The 21,937-nt window shown below is 43.2% G+C and overlaps 1 protein-coding gene across 1 annotated transcript; it reads left to right on the forward strand.

Moving 5' to 3' along the window:
• Positions 1-6,699: 6,699 nt before the first annotated feature.
• On the forward strand, positions 6,700-20,900 carry hsdl2 (hydroxysteroid dehydrogenase like 2). Its single transcript, XM_063210749.1, has 11 exons — positions 6,700-6,852; positions 11,495-11,658; positions 12,161-12,259; positions 13,580-13,694; positions 13,926-14,029; positions 15,686-15,784; positions 16,760-16,954; positions 18,431-18,502; positions 18,935-19,078; positions 19,294-19,419; positions 20,145-20,900. Exons 1-11 carry the CDS (start codon positions 6,836-6,838, stop codon positions 20,255-20,257), a joined length of 1,248 nt encoding a protein of 415 aa, XP_063066819.1. The 5' UTR covers positions 6,700-6,835; the 3' UTR covers positions 20,258-20,900.
• The last annotated feature ends 1,037 nt before the right edge of the window (positions 20,901-21,937 follow it).

The raw sequence follows: 21,937 nt of genomic DNA on the forward strand, positions 1-21,937 counted from the left end.
CATTCATTCATTCATTCATTCATTCATTCAACACCAATAGTAGGCTATAGTCTATGCATGTTACGGAATAATTGAAGCATTATTGACTCAAGACTTCACTTGACTTGCAGCTTGCAATGACTTGCAATGACATGTGAAGTCTAGGCCTACATATATTCCATTCCATATTCTGCATTTGTATGTGAAAGTATTACATGGAAAAAAAAGATTTATCCTTAAAGCAACGGGTAATATTTTTAGTAGGTCATTTCCAGAATCCATGATGCCCATTTTCAAATGTTACGTTTTTAAGAAATACTTACCACCACCAACAAATTCAAAGCATTCGATATGCCCGGGAAAATTGCACTTTTCATACATGAAAAGGGGTCTATGATCCGCCATTTTTCATTTCCAAAAATAGACATTTTTAGCTGCAAAACTTACTGAGCTTTGGTCATACTAGTAAATACTAGTTTATTGCTGAGTTTATTCATGAAAAGATAACATTTGGCAATATGCAACACAATTTCAATGAGAAGCATATGCAATACCTATTCTGTCCACACAGTGCACCTTTAATCAATAGGACTGCAATGTTTTTGTTAACCCTATACAGACCGAGCTTTTTGCATTAATGCAACGCACGTGAAGAACACGTGGTTTCGCAGCCTAGCGTTCTTCTCTGACTGTCTGATTGGTTGCGAGCGAATCACCACTCCCGATTTTACCCATGTCTGCAGTTCTCCTAGTAGCCGCTGTCGAGATACGGCTCTGAGCGCAGCAGCCCGTTCTTTCTGAATGGAGTCTGCACTCCCCCTAGAGTGCAGTACCACCCAGAAAACTGGAGTCTCTCGTAATATCCTTCCAATATCTCTGGTGTGTTTGAGTCAACGATGCGCACGCATTCATGACCACGTCGACCACAGACATCATATATGAAGACTAGATACGTCATCGCGTATTTCAAGCACGTCCGCACAGGTTGGCCATATTAGAGCAGCCTAAACTCTCCACAGACCCTCCGTTACACCTGAAGTAAACTGAACAGTTGAAACGTTGGGATACTTAAAAATGTATTCTGTTGCTACGCTGAAATATTGACACGTGTTTATAAATGGTAGGGCTCCTTAAAACTTAAGTGTAGACTGGGGTAAAACGCCCAAGAGAGTAGCCTAATAGGCCTATGCTTCCCACTTAACCTATTTGTCCAAAAAATTAGATAGACCTACAGCTAATACACATTTTAATCATTGCTGTGTATTACGTTGACGGCATGGATATATTCATTGCATCAAATTATAGACGACAGAGATGACGTACTGGAAGAGAGATGTAGCCTAGAGCGCAACAAGTTAATTCTATCTGGATGGCTTTAGCGTCACGACTCATTTTGAACACAAGGTGGAGCTGTCGAAACCAAAGTAGAATGTTGACGAAAGTGAACGTTTATTTGTTATTTTACTGAAAATATAAAAGATTACTTTGTGCATTTGTTTATGGGATCTATTTAATTACCTGAATAAGCCTACTGAATTATATTATACACGATTTTAGACCTATGAACATTATAATATAATGTTATATAATATAATAATAATGTGGATATGCATCACTATGCAGTATCAACATATACTTTCGTTTGGAATTTTTTATACTGTGTAAGAAACCAACCCTTTCGAAAATCGAAATAAATTTGAGGGAATTATGGCCATCTGAAGAGTATACAACACCAAAAACTCACTGCAACTGGTTGAGCCAGCAGGCTGCGCTAACATGGCCGCCATGCACGGACGTTCGGCTTGCATGACGGGAACGCGGACGACGCATCTAGTCTTCATATATGATGTCTGTGACGTCGACTCTGAACAGGTCTATTGGTGCATTCCCCAGGGTTGGGAGATGGGATGTTTCTGACCTCCTAATTGCTGAAATGCATTGGAACGTCTGTTGAAGCGGAATGTTCAAGTCGCGAGCTGGGGCAGAAGCAAAGCAAATGGACTTCGTCCCATTGATAATCGTGATGTCATCACAGCAATGGCAGCCCACAGTGTTAGGAATAGTTTATATTGCACATTACTCAGCAATCACCATTCTATGGACAAATAGAGTTGATTTGGACAGGTTAACAGTTACAAAACCGCCCATGAACCTTTCTGAGGTGTAGTTATTGGCATTGCCTCTTTCAAAGATGAAATGCTGCTACATGAAAAAAAGCGCATGATGTTGTTTACACCTCATTGTTTACATTGCTGACATCTTTGAGAAGTGGATATGTATTTTTGTCCCTCCATGGTTGCAGTTTGGTTAGCTTGCTGGTTGGAACCAAAGAAACTCAAGAGAAAGAACAATCTCTTGGCGGGGAATGCATTGGCCACGGTGTAGTACGGGGGCGTTGCCTGAGGACACGAGTGGATGGAAAATTAACTCCCTTGCGCATGGTCATTGGTCAGTGGGTGCGATGGATGCCATTTTCGTACTCCCTTGCACATGGTCAGTGGGGGCGACACCATGATGGATAATTTGTGGCCAAGTAACGGCAGCTGTTGGTCAGCAGTAATTGCTGGGGGTAATTAAGGACAGCTGACAGACATTCACGCTGTCCTATGACCTGTTCCACAGTGAATAACATTTCCGTACTCCCCTCGCCATCATTTCCTACTACGCTGTTATGACGTGAGTAAGCCCTCTTGTTTCAAGTCTCTTTGGTTGGAACGCTTTCAAGTGGGAGGTAGCTGACTCCTTGTTGCCTATTGGGAAGGTCCTACCTCTGGGGAATGCATCATATTTACCGCTAGATTCCAGCCAAGACTCCTATCACAAGGGGGCCCCGGCTGATCACTGGTGCTGTGTTCCATTACCCGTACTTACCGCCCTTTCCGCACTGTGTTTGGGTACGCAGGGTGTTCCATTTCTAATCGCGACGGTAAAGTGTACTGTAAATTACCCGGATAACGCCCCCAAAACGGCCATTTTTCGAAGTGTGGTGTTACTGTACACTTTTCGCACTCAACGGCCGCCATGTTTGTGACGTAGTTGAGTGCCAGATCTGTCAAACGGTTGAATCTCCGTGATAACAGCATAGTTTTGATTCCAAAGACAATCACCATGTGTATTAGAGGCAGGGGTAACTTTGAAAAGTGTTAGCATAAGGAACAGTGCCTTCCGTGTTGAATTGCATATTGGCGGTTGGTAAACTCGGATATCACGCGGCCAACCGTCATTTCCGTTAAGTGTATCAGACAGAACGGGAATCGGAATGTACTCGCCTCGTGAATTGCGGAGGGTGGAAAGGGTACTTCACTGCACTCAAACAAGGTACACAGTACAGAGGGTGAATAATGGAACACAGCATGGGTCTCTTTGGCATTTAAAAGGTCAAGAAAGGTCAGCAGGTGAGCCCAATCAGAGAAATTAGAACAAGGGAGAAGATTCAGTCTGATTGGTTCCCATTTTAGCCAGTTAGCTTTGCATGCATACTGCAGTTCTTATTGAGTGTCCACTAGTTGGCGAGTGTTGGTAATTCCTTCATGTGGGAAAATGTATGGAATGGAAAAGGGAGCCCATATGCTAAATACATTACTATGGCAATTTCCAGTCACAAATGTCATCAACAAAATATTCCTGGTAAGCATTATGGCTGGTGTTTAATAATAGGCTGTATTGTCAAATCTTTCAGGTGTTTAGTTTTTCAGCAGGGAAGAAGATTTCGACCTGTACTCGCTAGCATCCTGCTAATGTTTATGGGTTTGGCCTGAATAAATTGAGCTTTGTGACCCAGTATATACAAATTTAGTGGCACAAAATGATCGAAACGCTACTCAAATGAGGTCTTATCATTTCTAGCTTTAAACTGAATATCAATATTTCAGGGCAAAAAATTATTAAAAATCACAAAAATTATAATAGTAGAAAACTCCATTGACACCCATTCATTTTGCACTTAGGTAGGATTAGGGTTAGCCAGTTGTGGCTAGTAGCTAGTTCTGTGAGTGAACCCCCCCTGGCCCAATGGAGGGACACCTGAGAATGTAACAGAGGTGTTCCTGCGCAGTCCGTCCCCCTCGGGCCGCGAACTCACCACCTTGTCAATGCATGGGCTCAGCAATGGGAGTCACAGTACGAGACTGCTGAGCTAAAGGGCCAGTCTGATAGCCCAACGCTACCGCACTGTATGAGGCTTCGGGAGGGAAGTTTACTAATGTTCCACGCCACACTCTGCTCGTTGGACTCAGTTACAAGAGCACATCCACAGCCGGTGAGCTAGCCACTAAGTTGCTAATGGAGCTGGCCACTCCAATGTGTGTAGGGTGGGGAACCTATGTCTCGAGGGCCAGGGGTGGGGAACCTATGTCTCGAGGGCCGCAGAGGTGGGGAACCTATGTCTCGAGGGCCAGGGGTGGGGAACCTATGTCTCGAGGGCCGCAGGGGTAGGGAACCTATGTCTCGAGGGCCAGGGGTGGGGAACCTATGTCTCGAGGGTCACAGGGGTGGGGTACCTATGTCTCGAGGGCCGCAGGGGTAGGTAACCTATATCTCGAGGGCCGCAGGGGTGGGGAACCTATGTCTCGAGGGCCAGGGGTGGGTAACCTATGTCTCGAGGGCCGTTTACTTGTCTGCCCCCGATATAATTTTATTGTTATGCAGTTTCACATGAAATATGTCGTATTTTGTAAAGGAATCTTAGAAATTACAGTTACAATATAATTAAGTTACATTTTCAAGGGACCTAGTGAAGGCGGGGTCTGTTGTAAAGGTGGCCACCTTCAATATAGGCCTAAACTACAGGGGGAAATAGTGGTTTGTGATCATAGTGCGGCCCTTGGAGGACTATGTGGCCCTCGAATGAAAACGATTCCCCACCCCTGACATAGCCTCTCACAGGCTGATTAACACACTAATGCACCTAGAGTTAGGGGGTTAGCATGGGTGACATCATAGGATGGTTATGTGTCGTTGTGCAGTTTCAGTTAAGGTTGCGCTGTAGTTGTGGTCCAGTAGATGTGTTGTGGACCCCTAAACCTTCAGTGTTTTTAGACTGGACCATGGGCCGGAGCCGAACAATTTAAAGACAGTAAGCCCATACGACTTTGTTGCTGTCGACCAACGTTGACGGAAACACGTGAGCGAGAACTTGTTGTCACGGTGTGGGTGTTATTAAATACAGCGCATTTAAAGTCGGCCACAAATATGAACAAGACGATGAGCTCGCACCGGTTTGCTCTACTAACACACCACGTGTGAGGAGTGGGGGGACAGGCAGTGAGGAGGAGCTGAAGTGGGGACCTGCGCAAACTTGTGTAGAGGTGTGAGACAAGACCCATATACACACGTGAGTGAGTTGTTGACCAACCAGTTCATGGGCGCGTGACCTCGGAGGCAGTCCGCCGACGAGCGTTGAAGGGGATAAGCAACTGCAGAGGTTGCAAGATCTGACTGCAGCCGCATTCATCCCGCGATAGTTTTACACCATGTGACATGTCACCTCGTCAACGCAACGTCGACGAAATTTCGAAGTTTGACAGGAAATCTAACCGTCATGCAGCATTTTCCATCCAGGGTGCATTGCTGTCTAAATGCGCATACATGCGTTGACACATATCGAATGCACCTATTTGCCAATGAAGATAACCGCAATCAGAGAGGATCTATGGGTAATACGAGAGAGTAATCTCGCAACTTTTTCCGGGTGGTACTGTCCACTAAGTGGCGCCATCCAGACAGCGCAGAGGAGCGCCAAGGAGCACAGAGGCTGTTAGAATGAATGGGGTCCCATGGAGCTCAACCACAGATGCTGCCATTGCTTTGGGAGAGAATTGGTATCATCGTTTCATTTTATTTTTCCCAAAGGCAGGATAAATTATCCTTTCAAACAGCACTTAGTTTGAATGTTTAAACTCGCTGGATCCTTGTAAAATACGTCTTTATTGTCAATATTACTTCACGAGTGGCTTCACACACTGCGTTTGGATTGGTCGGCCGGCTGCATTGCTGTGATCACGACGGCCGTCAAGCACACTGTATGTAAACCCACTGTGCCGCAGTGTTAAGAATTTGTAGGCCCATACAGGACTGTATTAAGACACTGTGGTGCCCCAGGGCTCTACACCTGGCAGGTGGCCCCTTATATGAACAATATTTATGAAGTTTGTGTCATGTGGTGCCCCCTAGCTCGCTGTAATTGGTCGGTGTCCCTGGGCACTGTTCCACTGGCCCTTATGGATAATCCGGCCCTGGGCCCATGGCTCTCCATAGCAACTTGAAATGATGTGGCTAATTTGTTGAGACAAAATAATGCACCACCTGCATGAAATAAACAAAGAAATGCACCAAATATATAGTTCTATAATATAGCCTATGAAATACCAGTGAGCTTCTGAAAAAAATGATGCTAAAATTAAGTGGACATTATACCCATTTACGACCGCACAATCGTGAGCAATTTAGAAAAAAAATGTGGACGTAAAATATAGGATTATGAGTTAGAGGGGACATAGAGATACAGCTTCTACACCGAGAAAAAAAAGTTATTTTGGCCAGCTCCATTGACTCCCATTCATTCAGCACTTTTCTACGGTTGCTGGAGATCGCCCCCTGTGTGAAATCTGGCTGCAGTGCCACCCCGAAATTCTGAGAGAGTGAGTGCTCTCTTCATAAACAGTCTCTGACAAAACTCATTCAACAACAGGAGAGTGGCCCCTCTCGCGCTGTGTAGTCTTTGTAGGTTAAAGGGCACAACACTTGGTTGCATAGGAGACGCTGGCTGACGTTGTTCGTCACTAGAACTATTGTCATTCATCGGCGTTGCCTTACATAGTCACACCTCTGCTGTGACTTTAGCAGACGATTCAACATAATGCTGCAAAATACGGGGTGAGTTAGTAATTTTGCAGGCTTTCACGCGAGATAGAAGTGCTGAAATGGTATGAAGAAGGCAATTTGATGTTGTGTAAACCTGGCTAGCTAGCCATTGACGGCTAACTTACGCAGCCTGTGTTAGCCTGTCAATACACGAGTGGAGTGTTAAATGAAAATATACTGTATAATTAGGGAACTCAAAATGACATTTGTTTTAAGGCTAATGGTCACCTCATTTAAACCAACCCTTACGTTTATTCAGCCATTCCACTTAACTCTTGGCTAGCTAGAACAGCTAGCTTACTATGACAGTTGAGGTTGACGACTTCAGTGGAGGTATTTACCTGCAGAGCTAGAGCTAGCTGATGCCTCTCTAGCACTGTACTACTCCAGTACCACCTGATGACAACTTATTTAACTAAAAGCAAGCACCCCCTAAATGTGCACACAGTGATCGTTGTGAACCTGCTTTTTATTCAGCTCCCATAGCAAGGTGGGTGTTTAGCTACCCTAGCTAGAAGCAAGCTAGCCGTCCGATACAAATAGCTGCCTCGTTCTTTTGACGTTGATTTCAGAATGATCGGTGCTGCAAGAGGTGCTTAATTTCTGTGTAATAATACAAACAGGATACTGTATTTAAGCAGCAGCACTTGTTATGAGTGTGGCCATTAGGCGCACAGCAAAAATATGATAGGGCAAGCCCCCATTGACCTCTCACCCAGTTTCTGGGCTTCTTTCAGGTCAAAGTCATTCAGAGGTTCCCAGTGCAGTTGCATAGGCTAGAACTACACGCCACCGAGGCAAATCATTTTAAACCCGTTTTCACTCTTTAGTCGAGCTATAAAGCCTTTCAGACTGCTGTTGTTTTGTATACTTGCTGTAGGACTACAACTTAATGCAGCAAGTTGTGATGGGGGGGCGTTTTGTAATGGAATGTGTTTTCTGTCCATTCCATAGTTAACCAGCTGGGGTGGGGTGATGTGCTGTGAAGTAGAAGTATTCTTACAGATGTAATTACAACACTAGTAGTGTGGTAGTACACATTTGAAAGCATGTAATATACTGTTAATGTTGTACATCTGTAAGCACTTCTAATTCTACTTTACACAACTCTGTGTTGAACCGAGTGGCAGAGTGGTGTTACTACAAGCAATGGAAAAGCAAGACAGGTGTACCCTTGACCAAGGGTCTGGAACTGGTGCCTGACTTCACTGACTTGTATGTGTGTATGCTGGGAAGGGTGGCTAGATGGAAAGGATAGATGCAAGATCGATCTATCTATCTATCTATCTATCTATCTATCTATCTATCTATCTATCTATCTATCTATCTATCTATCTATCTATCTATCTATCTATCTATCTATCTATCTATCTATCGTTTGAGCAATGGAATGGATGTCCATAATAAATAGACAAATTTCATGCTGCTGCTGGCATAGCATTTAAGTCTTTTCTGTTGTATTCGGTGCAGCCGTGCCCAGTGGTTAAGGAGATAGGCTTTAGATCAGAGGGTTGCACGTTTGAATCCCATCTTGCCATTCCCTATCTCTCACTCCATGTCTGAAGTGCCCTTGAGCAAGGCACCTAACCCCACAGTGCTCCAGGGGCTGTAATCAATGCCCTGTAAATAACTGAGATACTTTGGTTAAAAGGTTCAACTAAGTGTAATATAATGTAATGTATAGGGTAGCACCATTAATCGAAATTAATTTAAAATCGCTATTTTGGGCTTGACGATTAATACTTTTGTGTGTGTGTGAGATCTGCCTTTGGCTAAATGTACGTAGGTGTGTGCTTTATGGTTAATATACAGCCGCGGCATAAATTGAGAGACCACACTCGAAAGCAAGGGCAAAGAAAACAAGTTGATATTAACTTAAAAACAACATAATTGTAATGTATTAACTTGGGAAGAGTTCAGATATCAATATTTGGTGGAAGAATAAGCCTGATTTGTAGTCACAGCTTTCATGCATTTTGGTATGCGTTCCATTACTCCTTCACATTGTTCTTGGATGATCACAGCTCGATTGGCCAAACTGAGTGGCTGAAGCATTGTCCTTCTCTAAAAAAAAAACCAGTCCTCAGCGTTCAGGAATAAAGTAAAAAATGACTAAAGTCAAAAATTACTACAAATCAGGCTCATTCCACCAAATATTGTTTTCTGTACTCTTCCCAAGTTAATGGGTCAAAGACGAAACAGGGTTTTCAGGACTCCAAAAAATAAAACTGTTCCCTGACACCGTTCTTCAACTTTTTTGGGTACATTGGAGTTTAGAGTGATTAAGTTTATTATTTTCTGTTCAGAAAATAGTAAGGAACATGCATTTTACCCCATTTTCACCCATAAAATGTCATTCAGTGTAATACGGTGTTAAACTGTTGATAATGCAAAAAACATATAGATGACGTTAAAAAACTGAAATAAGCTACATACCATAGTAAAGGCCTATATTTAAGGTCTTCATCAAACCTAAAATTTCTAGTAAAAGGCATTTGCAAATAGTTTTTGCAGTGTTTGTAGTCTTTCACCGAGTGCATTTCACCCATTTGGCTTTAAGAAGTTTTTCCACTGAAGAGAAAATCAGTTTAAAATGCACAATTATTAATTTGTTGTATGCCCCGCATTTGTTGTGCTAAACAAATAAGTTTCGTAAGAATTTGACTTTATTTTCACATAAAAATGTGCATTTCACTGAATGACCACAACTATTACACTGAATGATGCCTTGGCAAAAAAGCCTATATAAACAGCTACTTTTCATTGCTATCATATTGTTACCATCATACTACAGTACTCAACGTCCTGAATGAGTGACAACAGAAATAGATGTTGTCAAATAATTGGTATTTTACTTAATATTGGGGCATTAAAATGTGTTTTGAAGAACTTCCAAGATCACAAGCTTAGAGGTAGGCTACAACTTAGGCCTAAAACAATAAAAAATATTTTTTTTGTCTGTTAACCTGCATATTTCGGGGATTGTGACTTAGGGTGTTCTGATAAGTAATGTACAACTTCCAAAATCCCAGAATCTACCCAGTAATATGGATGCTACATGGCAATAACCAGGTTATAATGGAAATAACAATAAAAGTCATAATTTCAAGTAGTATCATCATATCATCGTATCTTAGAGTAATATTGCAACTTATATTGCCGTTTTGATTCTTAATATACAACCATGAACTGATTACACTGAATGAAATGGCCCTTACACTGCATGTCACTGAATGACATCTCTTACACTGAATGACGACCAAATACTTTTCACCTTATTTTTACCTTTTTACAAGCACACAGTTAGTCACCTACATGAGACGATGACTTTGACCCACAATGTTTACTATGTCTATTTAGAAAATATGCTTGTTTGGATGAATATCTGAGTATAAAAGTGTTTTTTGACATTTCACTGAATGACATCTGTTTTTGTGGACGCTGTAACCACAAGATAAAAATACAGAATTTTTGACTATTGAAGAACAAGATTCTCCCTTTGCATCATCACTTAAGGGGTCCCTAGGGTTCCTTTTGATGATGTCACATATTGTGTGTGACTATCACTTTTTATTATGATTTAAAAGCACCATGTTGATCTTATTACACTGAATGATATCTAAGGAATTGAAAATCCGGACAAAAGTCCCCAGATGATTTGAATATCAAAACAAAATGGTAATGAAACGTGCTTTTGATACAATAACAAGAACACTTCTAGAATTATGCCCAGAGAGTGAAAAAAGAATTTTGTTCGTCATTTTGCATAATTATTCAAGGATGTATTGATGATTTTTAAGTTCGGACCATTACACTGAATGACGTTTTTGCACTTTATGAGATTATTTAACACATACATTCACAATTATTTTTCTTTAAATGTTACTGAAATGAGACACCAGACTATGCCGTTTATCAGCATAACATTCAAAATTCATTAATCTACTTTTTTGATAGTTAAATGAGTGCGGAACAAAAAAAATGCACGTCTCGTCTTTGACCCTAATGCATTACTATCATGTTGTTTTTAAGTTATTATCAACTTGTTTTCTTTGCCCTTTTAGGGATTTGGAAACATTGTATCTTATGTGTTATTTTGACCATTTTGAGATTTTCTGCAAATAAATGATCTAAATGACAATATTTTCTTTCGAAATTCGGAGGGAATGTTGTCGGTAGTTCATAGAATAAAAAGACCATGTTTGTTTTACTCAAACCCATACCTATCCATAACAAAATCAGAAAAACTGAACATTTCAAAGTGGTCTCTCAATTTTTGCCGCGGCTGTATGTGTAATGTTGTGTGCGTCATGAATTTACGTGTGTATGCTACTGGACACCTTCATTTCCCTCTGGATAAATAAATGATAATCTACTCTACTACGCTACTCTACTCTACTACTCTACTCTTATCTACTTTTTAAAAATATATATATTTTTAGGGGCTTTTATGCCTTTATTTGATAGGACAGTCAGATGGTGAGTGGGACAGAGACGGGGTGGGATTGGGAAATTACCCTGGCCGGACTCGAACCGGGGTCCCCGTGGGCATACAAGCCCAAATGCGGGGGGCTTAGCGTGTTGCGCCACAGTCAGCGCCCCCCTTACTCTTATCTACTTCTAATGTATTGTATTGTATTGTGTTGTGTTTCAGAAAGCTGGCAGGATGCACCCTGTTCATCACGGGTGCGAGTCGTGGTATTGGCAAGGCCATCGCCCTGAAGGCAGCCAAAGACGGGGCCAACGTTGTCATCGCCGCCAAGACCGCACAGGCACACCCGAAACTCCCTGGCACCATATACACCGCTGCAGAGGAGAGTACGTATCTATACTATACACACCTATACCATACCATACCATACCATACACATGTATATCATACATACCCAAGACCGCACAGGCACACCCCAAACTCCCTGGCACCATATACAGCGCCGCCGAGGAGGGTAGGTATGAACCCTGACCCTATACACCTATAGCCTATACTGTCTACACACCCCTGTACTATATGAATCCACACCCCAAAGTGCTTTCCGGCACCATCTGCCGCCGAGGAGCGGACGTACTGAAGGAACCCTAACCCTCCATACACTATATAACCTATACTGTATACACTCACCTGCACCACGGCCAAGGAGAGCACCCAATCACTCACCCTCCTCCTCCTCCTCCTCCCTGACTTCCTCAATTTATATTTGAAAATGTCATTATTTGGCTTGTCATAACGTGTGTGTGTGTGTGTGTGTGTGTGTGTGTGTGTGTGTGTGTGTGTGTGTGTGTGTGTGTGTGTGTGTGTGTGTGTGTGTGTGTGTGTGTGTAGTCGAGGCGGTGGGAGGCAAGGCCTTGCCATGTATTGTGGACGTGAGGGATGAAGCCCAGATCAGCGACGCCGTGGAGAAGGCCGTGCAGAAGTTTGGAGGTAAGTGACATCACAAGAGAGGAAGTGACATCACAGCAGCATGTGACTTCACAAGAGGGCCTAACTCTCACCTCATCACTTGAAGGCCCAACTCCCGGCTCTCATCTAATCTCGTGTCATTCTATTAGATCAGTGGTTCTCAAACTTTATCAGACCGAGGACCACTTTGTCCCCATAAAAGATGTTCAGGGACCACCTGTCAACTGCATTGAGGTGTGCTAATTTGACACTGCTAATTTCGATGCAGATCACTTACTTTTTATTCACATTTACAAGCCTGTCTTATTGTGGTGAAAATACGACTTCAGCTATGTTTATCTTTGTAATAATGTTACAAATGTAGCCTACTGCTAGCTTGTCTTTGGAAAATTAGCAATCCCCTTGGACCACCTGAGCTCTGTCGCGGACCACTAGTAGTCCCCGGACCATACTTTGAGAATCACTGTATTGGATGATTTACCTCCACCACATCGCTCTACCTCCACCACCACCGCTTCCTAGTATACCCCACTGCTGTCATATGTAACACTAACACATATCACCATCCAAAGGCCCGACACCTTTTTCCTCAGCTGCTATCATCTGTCACTCTAACACACAATCGCACCTTATAAAATCTGCTGTCATCTGCAATACTTGCACTGTTGGCATTCAAAGGCCTGACACCATTTTGCTCACCTGTTGTCATATGTAATTCTAACACACACATTGCACCTTTTTAAAACCTGCTGTCATATGTAACACTAACACAAATATTCCATGTAAGGTCCAAAGGCACCCGACACCTTATAACTCATCTGTATGGTCTGTAATGTAATGTAATGTAATGTAATGTGATGTAATACTAACACACATATTCCACCATCAAATTCTTACCACCACCATCAAATTCAACATCCGCCATTTTGAATTCTCAGAAAATGGACATTTTTAGCTGCAAAACTTACTGTACCTTGGTCATACTAGTAAATATTAGTTTATTATCGATTACATTTTCATGAAAAGATCAAATTTGGCAAAAGGCAGCACCGTTTCAATGTGCAGCATAGCTGCAATACCAACTCTGGCCACCATCCTACACAGTGCACCTTAACATCCAAAACGCATCTGCTGTGTCCTCAGTAATCGTCATCCTGGCGAACAACGCCAGTGCCATCAACCTGACGGGGACTCTGGAAACACACACACACACACACACACACACACACACACACACACACACACACACACACACACACACACACACACACACACACACACACACTTAACACTAAGACACACACACACACACATATTAATATCCACCTTTTAACTCCTCAGGCATCGACATCCTGGTCAACAACGCCAGTGCCATCAACCTGACGGGGACTCTGGAGACCTCCATGAAGAAGGTGGACCTGATGCTGGGCATCAACCTCAGGGGAACATACCTCACGTGAGTAGCAACCACACACACACACACACACACACACACACACACACATACACACACCTCAGGGGAACGTGCAAGTACCTACCTCAGAGGAGCGTACCTCATTTGTGTGCCGCCCCCAAGACACACAACTTCACTACAGGCCAAACACCTCACTGGCTAAACTGTAGTTGCATGTCTACTCCAGCAGATGTCTCCACCACATTTATTATTGTTATATTTGTTTTGTTTCAGGTCAAAGCTGTGTATCCCTCACCTCCTGAAGAGCAAGAACCCCCACATCCTGAACCTCAGCCCCCCCCTCAACCTCAACCCCATCTGGTTCAAAAACCACACAGGTAGGAGCTAGAAGGAGTTCACGTATTTACTAAACATTAGTTGAAGGTGCACTGTGTAATATTTGTAGTAGTTTATTTCCAGAATTCATACTGCCTATTCAGAAATGTTACCTTTTCCACAAATACTTACCACTACCATCAAATTCTAAGTATTCATTATGACTGGGCAAATTGCACATTTCATACACGAAAAGGGGGATCTTCTCCGTGGTACACCATTTCGAATTTTCAGATAATATAGACATTTTGAGCTGAACTGTACTGTGGGTCATACTAGTAAATATTAGTTCATTATTTGTTAGATATTCATGAAAAGATCAAATTTGGCAGTAGACGGCACACTTTCACTTGGCAGCATAGTTGCAATACCTACTCTGGCCACCATCCCACACAGTGCACCTGTAAGAGTATTATGTAAGGGTTAACGTTCGGCGAGAAGGTCGCTACCGTGGAATAGCAGCACGACAGAGAGAATCTTTAGACCCCGACGCGGAGCGGAGGGGTCTTGTTCTCTCTGAAGTGCTGCTATTCCACAAAGCGACCGACTCGCCGAAAGTTAACCCGCTTATTATATGGATATACTTAAATGATTCACACATGGCAGGGACATTTCTTTAGGCCTATTTAATGTGAAGTCTGGGCTATTCTAGTTTTTAATGTCAAAGGATTGTCGCTGCGCAAAAACAGTGCCGTTGTGGGACACCACTAACAGCTAGGTAGCCAGGACGCAGGTGTTGTCTATCACAGCAGCTGATTAGAGTCTTGTTGAAAAGTCGCTTTAGCAGTGAAAGGTCTTGTTGCCATTGACAGCGGTCTGTTATAGACCAACCCGTCCGTTATCGAAAAATAACAGACGTGCGAACGTTGGGGAGCCCCGTTGAAATGAATGGAGCATTCGACCGATGACGTCACAACCATATAATAAAACAAGTTAACCCATTGATGCCTGATGTTGCATTGCGCAACATTGGCCCTGGCGCGTGGAGCTGCATTACGCAACATTCAGGCTCATGAGATTTGAGACAACTTAATTAAAAATCTCTGTTAGTTTGAGATAAATTAACACATTCTAATGAAAGATGGGGGTCTTAGTGTTTAATTTCAACTTAGGGCATATTTTTATGTGCTTCAGAAGCTGAGCTATTTAGGTTTTTATAGGCTGAGGTCAGCTTTTCTTAAAAAGGGCTCAGGCATTCAGCACTCTTTTTTTACAGGTGCCTTAGGCATCAATGGGTTAATTGATTTATGACGGGACAATACTGGGGCAGCCGTGGCATAATTGTAAGCGAGGTGGTCTTAAGGTCAGAGGGTTGCAGGTTCGAATCCCACCCTTACCACTCCCTATACTTCCATCCATGGCTGAAGTGCCCTTGAGCAAGGCACCTAACCCCACACTGCTCCAGGGACTGTAACCAATGCACTGTACGGTGCCTAACCCCACACTGCTCCAGGGACTGTAACCAATGCACTGTACGGTGCCTAACCCCACACTGCTCCAGGGACTGTAACCAATACCCTGTACGGTACCTAACCCCACACTGCTCCAGGGACTGTAACCAATACCCTGTATCTAAAATGTGCTCCTCTTGCTCCAGGGACTGTAACCAATACCCTGTATCTAAAATGTGCTCCTCTCTGTGCTCTTCTGTGTTTCAGCGTATACGATGGCCAAGTACGGAATGTCCATGTGTGTACTTGGAATGGCAGAAGAATTCCGAGGCTCCATAGCAGTCAACGCCTTGTGGCCCAAGACAGGTGTGTGTGTGTGTGTGTGTGTGTGTGTGTGTGTGTGTGTGTGTGTGTGTGTGTGTGTGTGTGTGTGTGTGTGTGTGTGTGTGTGTGTGTGTGTGTGTGTGTGTGTGTGTGTGTGTGTGTGTGTGTGCATGTTTGCGGGCATGTGTGCGTTCATGTCTAGCACAGTGTAAGGGACAGAACCTTGTGCCTGCGTGCGTGCGTGTGTGTGTATTGTATGGTTTGTGTAGCCATCCAGACGGCTGCGATGGACATGTTAGGTGGGTCTGGTTCTGGTATCAGTAAACGAGGTTGGGGTGTGTTGCCATCCAGACGGCTGCGATGGACATGTTAGGTGGGTCTGGTTCTGGTATCAGTAAACAGGGTTAGGGTGTGTTGACCTGGGGGGTATACTAAGAAACTGGCTCAGTATTAATCTAGGTCAAGTTCACCTTGTGGTAGAGGTCAATCGTCTAATAGAAGAGCCTGGAGTCCTCATTTTCTTAACTAAATGATGCCTGTATGGAATAGCGGCCGACGAGGTGTCCCGATATCAAGGGAAATAATGGACGAGGCGGAGCGTTCTAACAGCCCGACGGCGCAGCCGAAGGGCTGTTCGCTTCGCGAAGATTTAGTAACGGCACTTCGCCAGTATGTTAGAAAAGAAGCAACTTGGACGCCCGCACGCCCGCATGCCATCATAGGTGTCCTGCTACCGGGGAATAAAGGACACCTGCTCAGCCAATCAGAAGACGTTACGTCTGCTCACCGGGTGATAAGCAGGTATATCTATTAGCAGGTTTACCACTACCTGTTAACTAAGGCTGTTTTTTTCCCTTAACTATGTTCTTAATATACCCCCCAGATGTGTGTGAGTGAGTGAGTGTGTGTGTGTGTGTGTTGTGTCCTCAGCCATTCAGACGGCTGCGATTGTGACTGGGGTTCCGGTAACAGGGTTGGGGTGTGTTGTTCTGATGTGTGCGTGTCCTCTGTTCTCAGCTATCCAGACGGCTGCCATGGACATGTTAGGCGGTTCCGATATCGGTAAGCAGTGCCGTAACGTTGAGATCATGGCTGACGCGGCCTACGCCATCTTTAACCAGCCCAGCTCCTACACCGGACACTTCGTCATTGACGAGGACATTCTCAAGAAGGAAGGCATCAAGGACTTTGATGTCTATGCCATCCAACCAGGTATAACATACATTATTACTATACTGTACTGTACTGTACTATACAAAGGAATTCAATATCTACGCATTCCAACCAGGTATAACATGCATAACTATACTGTACTGTACTGTGCTATACAAAGGACTTGAATATCTACACCATCCAACCAGGTATAACATGCATAACTATACTGTACTGTACTATACAAAGGACTTCAATATATACACCATCCAACCAGGTATAACATGCATAACTATACTGTACTGTACTGTACTATAGCTAGGACTTCAATATCTACGCCATCCAACCAGGTACTATACAATAGGGTGCATCAAACGGCCCTTGAAAATCTAAGTGCAGCAAAATCCTACTCTGCTCTTGCAGTATTGTTCCTCAAAACAAACTTTGCAATGGTTTAGCTAAAAACACCCATTCACTGCAATTGTGCCACCCTTTAACATCCATCACATTTGCTAGCACAACTTCTTTGCAAATCTCCAGCAAATGTGATGGATGTTAAAGGGTGGCACAATTGCAGTGAATGGGTGTTTTTAGCTAAATCATTGCAAAGTTTGTTTTGAGGCTGTTATGATTAAAACTAGTAAGGAAAGCAAGCAACCAAAAACATGCTCCTCATCTCTCTCATCCTCTGCTGTGCAGTATTGTATAGTATGTAATATAATATGCACTCCTCCTCTCCTCTCCTCTCCTCTCCTCTCCTCTCCTCCCCATCCCTCCCTCCTCTGCTCTGCTCTCCTCTGCTCTTCTCTCCCTCTCCTTTCCTCTCCTCTCCTCATCCCTCTCTCCTCTTCCCCCTCTCCCCTACTCTCTTTTCCTCCCCCTCCCCCTCTCCCTTCCTCTCCTCTCCTCTCTCCTCCTCTCCACTCCTTTCCTCTCCTCTCCTCTTCTCCTCTCCTCTCCTCATCCCTCTCTCCTCTCCTCTCCTCATCCCTCTCCTCTCCTCTCCTCTCCCCTCCTCCCCTCCCCTCTCCTCTCTTCTCTTCTCCTCTCCTCATCCCTCTCTCCTCATCCCTCTCCCCTCTCCTCTCCTCTCCTCATCCCTCTCTCCTCTCCTCTCTTCTCCTCTCTCCTCATCCCTCTCTCCTCTCCTCTCCTCATCCCTCTCTCCTCTCCTCTCCTCATCCCTCTCTCCTCTCCTCTTCTCCCCTCTCCTCTCCTCTCTTTTCCTCTCCTCATCCCTCTCTCCTCTCCTCTCCTCTCCTCATCCCTCTCTCCCATCCTCTCCCCTCCTCTCCTCTCCTCTCTTCTCCTCTCTTCTCCTCTCCTCCCCTCTCCTCATCCCTCTCTCCTCTCTTCTCCTCTCCTCATCCCTCTCTCCTCTCCTTCCCTCTCTCCTTCCCTCTCCTCTCCTCTCCTCCTCATCCATCTCTCCTCTCCTCTCATCATCCCTCTCTTCTCTTCTCTTCTCTTCTCTTCTCTTCTCTTCTCTTCTCTTCTCTTCTCTTCTCTTCTCTTCTCCTCTCATCTCCTCTTCAGGTCATCCTCTGCTGCCTGACTTCTTCCTGGATGAGGCTCCTGAGGACCTCGCCAAGTACATGGAGGACCATGGTACCCACAATGCACCTCACTTACCCACAATGCACCACACGTCACCATCTCATATACACTCTAGATCCGTTCGGGACTAACATGTATCGATCAAAGTACATCAGCGAGAACTTTAGCTACTATGAGGAAGTAAAAAATGCCCCTACTGTTGGGGGCGCTGTGGCGCAGCGCGCTAAGCCCCCCACATTTGGGCTTGCATGCCCACCCACGGGGACCCCGGTTCGAGTCCGGCCGGGGTCATTTCCCGATCCTCCCCTGTCTCTCTGTCCCATTCGCTTCCTGTCACCATCTTCGACTGCCTTGTGCTTTTAGTTTAATTTCATTTAATTTCATTTTACTTTATATGATCTTACTTTTCTGTACAGCACATTGAATTGAATTTATGTATGAAATGACAATTGAAATTGTGCACGTGCGCACGTTTGTTTTTAGGTGCAACTCCGGCCTTCCAGAAGGGCAAGGCGAGTGAGGGTAACCTTGGAGGTCCCATCGCAGACACCTTCAAGGCCATTAAGGGCGTCCTCAATCCAGACGTCATCAAGACAACACAGGGCGTCTACAAGTTCGACCTCACAGGTACACACACACACACACACACACACACACACACACACACACACACACACACACACACACACACACACACACACACATAGGGGATCTATAGGTTCGAAACTCTCACAGTACACACATGAAGACACAAACATACGTGTGTGTTAATGTGTGTGTGTGTTCATATTAATGTGTGTTTATTGACCTATATTAATGTGTGTGTGTGTGTGTGTGTGCAGGAGAGCACCCGGGGGTGTGGCATATTGACCTGAAGGAAACAGGAAGTGCAGGCAGCGGAGAGCCGCCAATCAAAGCTGACGTCGTCATGAGCATGGACAGTGCAGACTTCATCAAGATGTTCACAGGTGATCTACACACACACACACACACACACACACACACACACACACACACACACACACACACACACACACACACACACACACACACACACACACACACACCATATCTTGCAGGGGTGTGTGTTTCTAGTAGGTGGTGTGTCTGGTGATGATTACTGAATAGGTTTCTGAGTTGTAAGCTCTGATTATGAGTTATATGGTCTGAAGACACATACAAACACACACACACACACACACACACACACACACACACACACACACACACACACACACACACACACACACACATATACACACCGAAGCCCACCATGGTGTTCATGTATGATATTAGTGATGATGATGATAATTGTAATTATATTAATTAGTATATATATATATATATATATATATATATATATATATATATATATATATATATATATATATATATATATATATATATATATATATATATTTAGTATTATATTAATGATATTAATTATATTATATATATTTCAGGCAAGATGAAGCCCACCATGCCATTCATATCTGGCATTAAACCGATTAGAGATGATGATATGTCCTAATCGAATATAATAAATAGATAAATTAATAAACATCACCACTAATATCAGACAAGAATGCCATCTTGGGCCTCATCTTGCCACGGTACACTGTATACTCTCTGATTGCATTTCTAGTTAATTATCTATTTATTATATTCTATTTTATATTATTCTGTATTTCAGGTCAGATGAAGCCGACGATGGCGTTCATGTCGGGGAAGTTGAAGATCAAAGGCGACATGACGCTGGCGATCAAGATGGAGAAGATGATGGCCCTGATGAAGCCCAAACTATAGACACACACACCAACTCACATACACACATACACACACACACACACGGCATATACACACACACACGGCTCCGACTTCAAAATGCAGAAGATGACGCCACTCCTGAAGCCCAAACTGTAGAGACACACACACACACGCACACACACCATGAACACACACACACACACACACACACACCATGAATGAACACATGCAGCCTTCCCTCCCACTGAGGATACAGACCCCATGCCTTAACAGATGTCGTACCCGTCTCACTTTTCATGTGTGTTGATGAGTTGTCCCTTCGGTAACACTTTATTTTAGGGATACATCTATTAGCACTAATACATACAATGTTCCTGTATAAGTAACTTGTAAGGCATGTACAAAGCAAAATCAAACATTTGTTAGGCATGTATTCGCAAATATCTTGTTCATGCCCAATAAGGGATTTATTACCAATTTAACCTTAGTAAGGACCTAGTAGGCCTTAGCATTTGCTTAGTACATGCCTTACAAGTTACTTATGCAGGCATTAACATTGTATGTATTAGTGCTAAGAGATGTATCCCTAAAATAAAGTGTTACTGTTCCTTTTTATGATGATAATAATAATAATACTGCTGTTTCTATGAATAAACATGTTGCCAACATGCTGCTAATTTTACTCATGTCTACGAGAGTTCATACTGTTTTCATACCGACCAGAATGGTGCCTGTGCTCTTTCCCGCATTACACTCGGCACTGAAGTGCTTACCTGCGAACCGCCCGTGCTCATACCGAGTGCGGTAAAGTTAGTTTGATATTGGACATTCATTTGACATTCAAAATAGAAACTTGATGGATCTGAAAAATAAGTCTTGTGGTACATGAGGGACTTCTGTCCATATGTTAAAAATATGGTTTGATGACTAAAGGTCAAAAGGTCAAGGAGCCTAATTAGTTTATATCAACATATTAAGTATTTTTATTATTTGTAGAATTACTTGAGTGCTAAATCTAAAAAACAAGTCTTGTGGTATATGAGGTATATTTATCTCTATTTTATAAAACTGGTGTGGTGATCCGAGGTCAAAAGGTCAAGGAGCCTAATTCATTTACAACACATTTTTTTATGATTTTATTTTTTTCTGAATTGACAGAATGAAGAATGACAAAAAGAACTCTTGTGGCATATGAGGGACACATGCCTCTGTGTTACAAAACTGGTTAACCGACTCAAGGTCAAAAGGTCGCTGAGCCTAATTCAATTATATCAATAATTTTTGTAAATATTATTATTAAAATACCCACCAAAGTGATTCATCTGTAAAACAAGTCTTGTGGCAAATGAGGGACATTTATGTCTGTGTGATAGACCTGGTGTGGTGAGCCAAGGTCAAAAGGTCAAGGAGCCTGATTCATTTATATCACCATTTTAAATATTTTTTATTATTTATAGAATTATTTGAGTGCCATATCTAAAAAACAAGTCTTGTGGTAAATTAGGTATATTTAACTCTGTTTTATAAAACTGGTGTGGTGATCAAAGGTCAAAAGGTCAAGGAGCCTAATTCATTTACAACACATTTTTTATGATTTTATTTTTTTCTGAATTGACAGAATGAAGAATGACAAAATGAACTTTTGTGGCTTATGAGGTACACATGCCTCTGTGTTACAACACTGGTTAACAGACTCAAGGTCAAAAGGTCGCGGAGCCT

This window comes from Engraulis encrasicolus, chromosome 11 (assembly GCF_034702125.1).
Source record: "Engraulis encrasicolus isolate BLACKSEA-1 chromosome 11, IST_EnEncr_1.0, whole genome shotgun sequence".
Classification (NCBI taxonomy): Eukaryota; Metazoa; Chordata; class Actinopteri; order Clupeiformes; family Engraulidae; genus Engraulis; species Engraulis encrasicolus.

What these genes read in the sequence shown, in the direction of transcription:
- hsdl2 (XM_063210749.1), top strand. An exon ending in CTGGTTCAAAAACCACACAG is followed by an intron (nt 14,030 to 15,685) that starts GTAGGAGCTAGA and finishes TCTGTGTTTCAG; the next exon opens with CGTATACGATGGCCAAGTAC. An exon ending in CTTCATCAAGATGTTCACAG is followed by an intron (nt 19,420 to 20,144) that starts GTGATCTACACA and finishes TCTGTATTTCAG; the next exon opens with GTCAGATGAAGCCGACGATG.